Genomic DNA, 10,765 nt, shown 5'->3' on the forward strand with positions numbered 1-10,765 from the left:
CTGCACCTCTCAAATGGAGCTGGCTGGTGTAGATTTGAATGCACAAATTAAAATGTACAAATCTAGACTTAACATTCCTCTTGTGAAGAAAAACAGCCAAATTTCCTATTCCCTTGCTTAAACATCAGCAGTCAGTTGGGAAGCATGATAGACAGGGCCCCTCCTCTGGAGCTAATAGCATTAACCTTCTCCCTGTTCCCATGGCACATTTCACCCAGTAATTTCAAGATGGATTTTATTTTACTTTATTTTATTTTATTTTTCAACAGATGGGGACTCTTCATCACTATGAGACATACATGGGCTTAAAAGTTAAGAATTACTTATTGCTTAAGCTGACACAATAAATCAGCTGCCAAATTGAGAACGATAACCAAATATGATGGATAACCATTGCATGCTGCTGGAAGCAGGGCAAGCAACATTTCTCAGTGGGGGAGATGTAATCACCAGATGCTGTATTACAATGACAAGGAGACCTGCAGGGAATGGGCAACTATAGTTTGCATCTGCAAGTAAAGGGCACCCTTCTAACCATCAGAGAGTCACTAGAGCTGGTGCTGTGCAGGATCAAGCCCATCCAGTTTCAAGAAGGCAGGAGGATGATCTAGGGATAAACCCCTAGATTTGGTCTTTCTGGGTGAGCTCTGTTCCTCAGAGGGATTCACTGGGGGCCTATTATGAACATAGAAGGAGGGTGGTAAGGTGTTTGATGTGGTAAACACACACTGCCAGCCAGAGTTGCACATCTGTTTAGGAAAACACGTTTTCAAAACAATTCTGCCCATACAACAATTCTCTCCTCAAAACAATTGTCCCCTTCAAAACAATCCTCTTACCTTACTGAATTAGGTAAGAAGTACAAAGATTCCATGTCTCTTCCATTTCTGAAAGCTGAATTACTTACAGCCTCAATATTTTCATTGGATCACAGTCGATTTAGATAATTTCAGGCCACCAAGAACTGGAAGCACGCATGTCTAAATATTTATAAGGGAGATACTCCCTCCAGGTTCATTTCCAACAGCCGCTTCCAACACTGGGTCTCCAAATGGCCAACTCTTCCAGCAGAACTGCTTCCTGCACATCCATCTGCTCAGTTTGTTCAGATAAACACACATCTCTCCTGCTGGCCATGTGGTGCTGACTTCTCCCCGCCACGTACATGCACGGTTAGCGGGGATGCCCTGCAGAAGCTTTACTGTGAGTATGAGTCATAGAAAGAACCCAGCTGGATATCTGGAAACCCATTTGGGTTTAATGAATTAGCAGGATGTGGGAGAGTTTTTCTTTTCTTTTAAACCAATACGTGAAGCAAGTCCCGTATGGAATTACTGAGTTAATATACATGAACAGACTGCCTGTCATTTTTCCAGAGTAATTTCTGTGACTTTCACTGGAAATACCAAGTAGCAAATGAACAGAGAGACTGAAATCCACCCCCTAGTTGCTCTGAAAGGCAGTTCCACAGAACGTGAAAGGCTGGCTCAGATTGGCAGCGTGCAGAAAGCTACTGCCACTGCTGTACATGCTACTGGTCAGCAGATAAACAAAGCAATCCTGTTTCCAGGGCAGTGAAGCCAGCAGTAAATTTACACAGCCATCTTTTCAATAGCTTTTAAAAATAAAGAAAAACAAGGCACAGTCGTTTCAAGCTCCATTAGAAACAGAGTGAGAAAAATCAATGTGTGACAAATAGGAAAGGACTAACTCTGGATAAGGAAATGCCATTAAGGTTTTAGAAACATACGTGTTTTTTAACTGGGAGTCAAATAGCAAATTATCAGAATCTTTCAAAATACCTATGCACATTAATGGCAGGAGCTGTTAGAATATACTGACCTTCCATTATTAAAGCAAATGGGACAAAGCTCTAATTAGTAATGGTTGTGTCACTTAAACAATGTACAAGCAGTGGGACTAGTTCTGCAGTCCTTGTTCAATACATTTCTAGCATCAGTGCTCTGATGGTAAAAGCCTGTTTGTGATTGTTCCCAGTAAGCTATTTAAGCTTTGAAGGTGTACTTGGGTTAGAAATATATTCTGTCCACATTAAGTGATCATGAATTTGAACTAATTTAGATTGGAAGGAATCTCTGGAGGTCACCTAGCCAATCTCCTTCTCATGAAGTAAAGTGTGATACAGAGAGGGTTGTAGGGCTTACTCTAGGGGTGTGGGGAAAGGGGATGAAGAACTGCATCATATTCCCGATCCAGCACCATATCCTCTCAGCTGCAGTTACCATGCAAAAAATGAAGTCTGGCTGTTCATTGGTGACACCTGACCTGTGATGACTTGGGTTTCCAGAGTACTGAGTCTCCTCCTTGCCAGAGACACACTGAGTAACACCACCTGCTATGGGAAATTTCTCTCCATGCCCTGGCACTAGATGCTGCCAGCCTCTGAACTGATCCTTGTAGTGGCATTCTGCCTTCCTTCCCCAAATTGTGTCATTCCCAAAGTTGCCTTGGATTGCAGCACTAGATGGGCTTGTGTTGCAGCCCAACTTATTTCCTCAGAGACTGTGACTGCACCATGTCCTATTCTTGTTGGTGTTCTCCAAGCCATTCCTAATGCCCAGGTCACCTGTATGAAGTTTAGCCCACTGGAGTAAGCATGACAGAAAGCCATGAGCATGGCTGTAAAGCATGGCTTGGGGATCTTCCCCTTTCCCCTTTATTTCACTCCTAGTTGTGGGAAACTCACAATGGGAATTTTCTTCAGCTCCCAGACATTTATGTAACAATTGTCCTTCAGCACACAGAACCCTCAACATGTTATTTACTGTTTGCCTTTTCCTTTAGGAAGTTGGCAGAACTCACCTCTGGGAATGAAATTGTATTGCAGTGCTTTTCAGGAAGCAGGCAGCATAGCACATTTGTTCCCTGTACTACAGCTCCAGGTGTCTCTGGTTTGCTGACAGCACATTCCAACAGGGCAGAGCCCGTTGTTGTTTCCTATAGCAAAACTCCATACAGGATCTCCTGGATAAAAGGCAATTACATATTCTTTTTAAACCTAAGAGCCTTGGATTAAGCCAAATACCAAATCTGATCCAATTTATCCCCCTTTTTCCTTGTTGGATAACTGTTAGTCTGCCTTTTAGTACTTTTCAGAGCTCCAGCCCTCAGTCCAAGAAGCGATTTCATTACAAATGAAGCCAGCCACTGCCAGTAGACTGTGTGGCATTCCAGAGTTGTGGAGGGGTGTTTATGTTCTCCCTCTCCCCCAGTGTTTCGTGGGCCTGTGTGTCTCCCCAGAGTAAAGACAATCCCTTTGCTTTGCAATGCCAAAAACAGAAGCATTAGTATTTAAATTGCGAACAATTGGGTTTGGCAAACAATCCATATGACTGCACCCTTTCTGAATCACGAGGCTGAGTCATTTCCCTCACCTAAGCTGCTCTCTTCTCCCGTGCAGATTGCAGGGAGCAGGGGGAAATCCAGCACTAATGTTCTCATGTCTGTCTGTCTACTGTCATCCCCATGCCCTGCAGCCTGCCTGCTCCAGGCCGAGCTGGTGAATTATGAGCGGGTCAAGGAGTACTGCCTCAAAGTGCTGCAGAAGGAAGGCGAGAACTTCAAGGCGCTCTATCGATCAGGAGTGGCATTTTATCACCTGGGTGACTTCAACAAGGCCCTCTACTACCTGAAAGAGGCAAGATCCCGCCAGCCGACAGGTATGGGGAAGGGGGGCAGGGATGTGGCTTTGCACTGAGTGCTTTTGTATTTTTTTCCATGACTTCTTTTTTTTTATTTCTGTCCCTGACTTGATTGTCTTGATTTCCACGGGAATGAGCATGACTCACTGTGTGTCCTTTGCTGGACTCCCCTTCAAGCACTTGTGGGTACTGCAGCAAGGTTGCAGTGCCCAAAGATTAACCGCTGCCAAGGCTGCAGCATGACCTGGAAGATGACAGTATTGCTGGAGTGCTGTCAGTGTGGAGGGGATTCTGCCTCTCTTTCCCTCCCTAACTTATTTTTGAAGAGGAAAGCAGGATGGGGAAGGAGTGTACTCCAAACATTACATTTTCTGACTCTCTGAGAAAAAGCTTTTTCCCCTTAGCAATGCCAGGAAACTATTTGTCATCCTCAATAGCCTTCCACCATCTCAGTAAAGGGTTAGTATTCTGCTTTGATCAAGGAGACAGACATTTACCCACAAAGCATTCATCAGGATGCTTCAACTTTTGCTGTGAAATCAGCCAATTGCTTGTTAAGTATCTGTCATCCATCTGTCAAAACCATACAGTTCATTTGGGGACAGCAATGAAATTATACATCCAAACAACTTAGCCTTGCCAGAGCAACCATCTTCATGCTAAACTGCCCAGCCTCAGAAGGCAGGTGAAAGAGCTGTGGAGGTGGTGAAAGAGATGAAAGGTGAAAGGCCAGAGATCAGGGTGAGGCAGAGATGGTGCTTTTATTTTTCAGAAATAATAGGGAGATAAAACAACACTGTGGTGTTAAACAGAAAGGAATTTTGTAGAACTCAAAATTAAAGGATCTCAAGAAAGTAAAATGGAAGCCACGTGCAAAGAAAATCTGCTACAGAGCAGCTCTTCAGATGAATCTGAGAGGAAAGAGTGAGAACTGGGTGTAAATCAGGAGCAAGCCTGGGTCCTGGCAGAGCATGGTGGAGCTGATGTTCATTGAACTAGAGGAGGGAAGGGAGGCTGTTGGAGCTGACTGTGCTTGATGTCCTACAGGCATTGGCCCTGCAGGGCTCCTGCAGTGTCTGTGTCCTGGAGGACCATCAGGGAGGATGTGCTTGGGAGTGTGCTGGGATCTCCTTCCTCTTCCACTTCCCCTAAGGGTGCTTGATCCCATCTGCTCTGCTTGGCCACGGGCTCCAGGCAGTCTGACAGCACAGCTGTGCACCCCACACTCCCAGAGCAAATGTGTTTAAAAGCTCAGTGTAGCCTATTTTAGTTTACACTGTGCCCTTCTGCTTTCAGCCCTTGCCAGAACTAGGAAATGGAGAAGCATATGCAAGAGAAAAATAGTCAGTGGAAAATAAGTTATCCTAACCTTGAAGTTTTGACTAGGCTCAGATGTGAAAAATTTCTTTTAGCTGAACCACTTAGCTTCCATTTTTAAAATATGTGTTTCTGTGCTCCCTTACCACCCCCCTCCTTGTGATACTATTTATTTGGTATTCCTCATTGCTTCTTGAAATAAATACTAATTTATTCAACAGCAACAACTTCAAATACCACTTGCTACAAAAACATACCAGAAAGTGTCCCTAAAGGCCCTTAATGTATACAAAATCCAGTTCTGGCCTTCAGCTTTGCATCAGAGACTCTTTCCTGTTATTTGTAGACCATTCAAGGCTGTTGTTCCACTGTTTTATTTATGATTATGGAAAACTTGAAGGGCATTCAGGGGGAAAGAATATGTACAGTAAGAAAGGATGTCACTGTTAAAATGCAGAAATAGGAATCAAGTAACACTATCAAGAATTATTATGTGACCTGGAATAAGTCAGTGTCTCGACTTTCAATGTCTCCATCTGCAAAGTGTGATTGTTTTCTTTTATCTGAGGTTTCACCAGGCTCACTGGTTATTATTGCAGTCATGTTCTGTGTGTTCTTTTTTTTTCTAATAAGGAATGGTTTTGGCACAAATCACTGGCAGTTATTCTCTTTGGTGGGAGAGATTTTGAATGGTAAAGAGGAATTAGTTAGCAAAGGGGTTTAGTGTTCTAAAGGGGTGGCAGCACAGCAGATCCCTTATGGCTATTCACTATCTGCCCAGGGTGAAGGAAGGTTGGATTTGGCCTGATTTCCTGTGCCACCTCCAAAAAAAATCACAAAAGCAGATGGAAATAACACAAGATAGTTGTATAACCCTCTTACTGAGGGAGAAGGCAGCTGCTGTTAAGTCGTGTAAAGCATGCATGGAGCCCTCCATGGCTCTGTGTCCAGACGTTGGTGCAGCAATGGGCAGCCAAACAGACACCTTGCTGCAAAGTCTTGTTCAGCCCTCTCCTACTGGGGCTGCATTGTCAGGGCAGGGACCGACTGGGATTGAGACCAGACCATCAGCTGGCAATGGCCTGGTAATGTCAAGCAGTGGTCCCTGGTGTCCCTGTGCTGGGAACCCACGTTCAGACATCTTGTGGGCTGCCCAGACCAGATGGTTTTTGTGCTGTGTGGGGCAGGCTCATGGCTGCACTCAGGCACTGCCTTCCTGCACCCCTGTGACTCAGAAGCCCTGGGAACAAAACCCAGGCCACGATGTCTAAACAGCAGAAAAGCAACTGGGCTCTGAAGCTACAGGGGAAGCAGAAATGATCTTTAATATGGCATTAGGCCACTCCGCACAGGGACACAGGCACAGTCCTAAGAGCCAGGAAACATGTTCCCATTGCAGCTCTACTGGTACCTCTTTGCATGGGTCTGACCCGTCATCTGTGTTGTTCTTACTTTTTATTTCCACATCAGCCGAAGGGGATAATTTCTTCTCCACTGAGAGATGAGAGTCTTCTCATTAACATTTACACACAGCTTTGAAATATTTCTGAAGGCAGAGCTAGTATGGTGCAATACCATTAGGTAGAAAAAACTTGACAGGGCTCTACTCCTGTAAACAGAGAGCTGCTCTCATTATTTTTCCTTGGTAAAATAATGGTCCTCACAAAGGCAGCAAAACGTGCCAAAGCCAGCCTAAGAGATTTATAAGTAGCTTGCAATGGGAGTGTCTCCCACCCTCTATCAGGTTACATACATATTATTTTGCCCCTGGCTTCCTAGGCATGTGGAACTCTCCCGGGTGAGTGAAGCTGTGCCATTAGCAGTCACTACCTTACCCAAAAGCCAAAGGGGGCTGGCAGCCTTTCCTTTCCCAATTATGAGCCCACCTCTGCCCCCTCAGTGAGGTGCTGAGTCCCTGCGGGCTCAGGCAGGTGGATTTCCTGACATGCCCATGCAGTTATCCCTTCTTACCTGCACCAGGCAGGCACTGTAAGCATGCACCTCAGTGGCAGGGATGAGCACAGCCCATCAGAGCCTAGGCGGGCACAGAGCAGAGGTCACAGTGAAGGCAGAACAGCAAGACTCTGCTCAGGCTGAGTGCCCTGCCTTTACACTGCTGGGAGTGAGTCAGCCACCTGCACCAATTTTATTTTAAGCCTAAAATTCAGGGCTACCCCCTCAACTGAATTTCTTCATTACAGGAGGCTGCACAACTTAAATAATTCTGTTTTTTAAAAAGCTGTTTTAAAATTTGCTGGGCTGGTAAGAAATGTGAATGCATAAACAGCCGAGGATGCTGGTGCATCTTGCTTGACAGAAGCAACGGCAGAACTTCTTAACTCATGAAAAATGTCCCAAACAGGTCAAGTAGCTTAGTCATCAAATCCCACCCTCTGGAGTGCCTACGATGATGCAACTGAACCTGCAGAACACTCAGCAGGGAGACCCACCTCACCAGAGATAACTTGAGAAGTCACAACAGCATGGCCACAGCCCACAGATGCCACATGGCATGTTTGTGGATAGCTCTGGGTAGCAGGAAACTGATCCGTCTCGCACTGATTCAGCACTGGCAGAGGGCACAACAGAGACATCCTCATCTTTAAAGGAAGCTTTGCACCCTCAACTGCTTTGAGGGGTGCAATACTCACACTCACTAGTGCTGGACATGTTGCTAGTAATTTGTTCATCACTTTGAAAGCTGAAGCACTTCTCATTTCCCTAGCTGGTGTGGAACACATTGCAGTTTGGATGAGGAGGAGGCGAGATTGCCCTCTGATTGGATTGCATTGCATTTCCGATTGGTTTCTGAGGATCTAATAACTTCAGTGGACCAAGCTTATTACTGTATCCCGCAGCCGTAGGGAGGAGAGGAGAGAGATCCAGCAGGCAGGAATTGTGCAGCAAGATTGATTTATTTAATTATTTTACAAACTCTTTTATAGACTTTTTTCTTCATAGTCTAATTGGTCAAAGGATCAGCCACCCCCTGGGGTGATCGGCTAGAATTCTAAAACATTCATTGTAAAAATATTTTTCTACTGCACTATAAACATAGTTCTACAAGGTCGCAGGTGTTCATAGTTTATAGAACTCTGCTAATATCTTCGTGAGAGAGAAAAGTATCTCATAGGCTTAGAAAGAAGCAGGAAAATTTCTTGCTAACAGCATTTTTGTATCCACACAAGCTGGCCCTGGCTGGCTGTTAGAGCAAGGCTCTGAGCAAAAAACCATTTTTCAATCAATACAGAAGTGAAAGTGGCTATGTTTTTACTTGCTTGCTTCTGGTACTACATGGCTTTTGCAACTTTGTGGGTGCCATGTGTGTGTGAAGCTACCCTCATGATAGAAATCAACATGATTTAAAAGAGGATTGACCATGACTGCACAATCATTAGCTCTGTCTGGAGACACATACTCATTTAGATCAACCTGTGATTCAGGGTGAACAGGTTCCCTTAGGGCTGAGGCCAGGAGATGAAGCATAGTGTGTGTGGTGGGTTGATGCTCTGAAATTCTGGAAGGAAAAAGAAGGCTCAGTTTACCACCTGCACAATGCTGGAATATCACAGATGTCTACTAGGATGGATCAGTGGTTCTGTGCCCCTAGGAACTTCATTAGACAGGATAGACAAGGCAGTATGCAGCATATAGCATATGGCAAAACTGCAGATAGTGTGTCATGGTGGAAGGACATCCAAGCAGAAACTTTAAGGGAAGAAAGGGTACAAAGACAGTGTGAAGGATGCTCTTCCCAATTCTACTCATCATCGAAAAGCATGAAAAGAGTGGAATAGACAGTAAATAGAGTAGGAGAGTGAAAAGGCAGAGCATTAACTGTACACAAAATGCCTGTAGGGGTTTGCATGCAGGCACTGCAGGAAGAGAAGCCAGTGGAGGTGTCGTTCCACAAGTACAGGCAAGGATGACCTGGATAGTTTCAGCTGTGTGAGTTCAACTGTGCTGACCAAGAGTAATCAGAGACAAAGTAAAAACTAGCTGAGGCAAGACTGAGCAACAGGGATGGTGAGTGCAACTCAGACCAGGCTCTCCAAAACCAGAGATTCCTGGTTTGGTTTGGAGCCCCTTCCAAATGATGGTGTTCCAGAACACAGCACTGGAACCGTGCTGCTCCTCTGTGATGTACAAGGGATGGAGGTGCATTCTCTCTGTCTGCCACAGGGAGTTGTGTAACCACCATACCTGTGTGTGTGTTCTTTCCCTGCAGATACCAATGTCATACGATACATCCAGCTGACAGAGATGAAGCTCAGCAGATGTTCCCAGAGAGAGAAGGAAACCTTGTGAAAATGAAGCCACTTCAGCTGAAGTGCCCAAGGGGGAACATTTCCTTCCTAGAAGCTCATTTGATGGATTTTCCCGTTTGCTCTGCCTCATCCTCATCTCCTCATCCATCCACTCACCCTTGCTCTTCATTGAATACCAGTTTTGAAATGAAAGACACTTGGACGCTGGATATGGCTGCTTGCCAACTATGGTAATACCCCTTCCCCGTGGCAAAAGAGCACAACAACTACAGCCAGCCTTGTTCCCAGACAGTGTCACACACCTGGAGTAGGCAATGCTGGAGGACCTGTCTGGTCCTGAACTGACTGCCTATTACCTATTAGGGAAGCAACCCCCAGAACAACGACTTCCTGACCAGGCAAGCTGGAGATAGAGGGTTTCTGCTCTGAGTGATCACTGGAGCTTGAAGAGCTAAGAAACCAAGAGAGCCGCTTGTCATTCCACAAGGGACAGCAAATGCCTTTTTACCATCAGTTTCCTCTGCCTGCTTCTCCAGTGTGTGTTATTGGTCTCCAGTGAGAGCTCACATGCTCCCAGTCTAATGTCAATGAAAACTGTTTCTAAACATCCTCTTGATGAAAGCACAGAGCACCCTATGTACCCCCTGCAGAGCTGTCCCAGTGCCAGAGGAGAAGGCTGTGGGCTACCACAGAGCGCTGAACGGACTGTGAAAGCATGGTGTACAGTGTGAGGGAAAAACTGTGAAATAATTCATTAAAGGCAAATAAAAATTATTCATAGGCAACAAGTCCAGGCATTGCTTTTCAAAGGAGCCTCTTGGGTTCCCTGTGTCCAGACAGACAACATTATCTAGTAGGGGGGCAGCATGGAGTGGGGAACAAGGGATGTCTCTTTGCTTACCTTGGCTCTGCCAATGCCTTGCTGTGTGATCTTGGGCAAGTCACTTAGCCTCTCGGTGCCTCGGTTTCCCTATCTGTACACTAGGGATAATAATACTTCCCTACCTCGCAGGGGTGTTGTGAGGATGTATTAGTTAATGTTTGTAAGTAACAGTACAGTGATGTTCAGTGCTAAGTATTATTAGTACATTGGATTGAGGTCTTGATTCTCCCACCTTGTGTTGGTGCTTCCTGTGTCCTGTTTTTTTCTTTTGTAGGAGAGTGTGGTGCTGACAACAGGGCAGGACCAACAGCTTTGGAGCCTATTTTGGCAGCCCAGAGGGCCTGTTTAGACCTTCTCCAGCAGTGTGACCTTTTCTAAGAGCTCTGTCTCCTTGGCTCAAAGGTCCTTTCTAAAACTGCCAGTAATGGGATCAGTAAGTGCCACAAACACATTCTCAGTGTGACTTGCCCCAGCAGCGGCCCACAGGGACATGTTCCCAGATGCAGGATATATATGTATAGTCTCATCCCATGGTGGTCAGTGTCAAGTGAGTGTAGCCAGAGTTACTTCACTTGGCCGTCAGCTGAAACACAGAAACTGAAACAGCTGAACAGACAAAAGTTTGGCCAAGTGCT

The 10,765-nt window shown here is 45.4% G+C and overlaps 1 protein-coding gene across 1 annotated transcript in view; it reads left to right on the top strand.

The window, feature by feature from the left end:
* Window positions 1-10,032, top strand: part of TTC9 (tetratricopeptide repeat domain 9) — a 28,506-nt gene extending 18,474 nt beyond the window's left edge. Inside the window, exons 2-3 of the mRNA XM_048307423.1 lie at window positions 3,498-3,680; window positions 9,208-10,032. Of these exons, the coding sequence (XP_048163380.1) occupies window positions 3,498-3,680; window positions 9,208-9,287 (263 nt within the window). The 3' untranslated portion in view covers window positions 9,288-10,032. The remainder of the gene's footprint in view (window positions 1-3,497; window positions 3,681-9,207) is intronic.
* The last annotated feature ends 733 nt before the right edge of the window (window positions 10,033-10,765 follow it).

Source organism: Corvus hawaiiensis, chromosome 6 (genome assembly GCF_020740725.1).
Source record: "Corvus hawaiiensis isolate bCorHaw1 chromosome 6, bCorHaw1.pri.cur, whole genome shotgun sequence".
Lineage (NCBI taxonomy): Eukaryota > Metazoa > Chordata > Aves > Passeriformes > Corvidae > Corvus > Corvus hawaiiensis.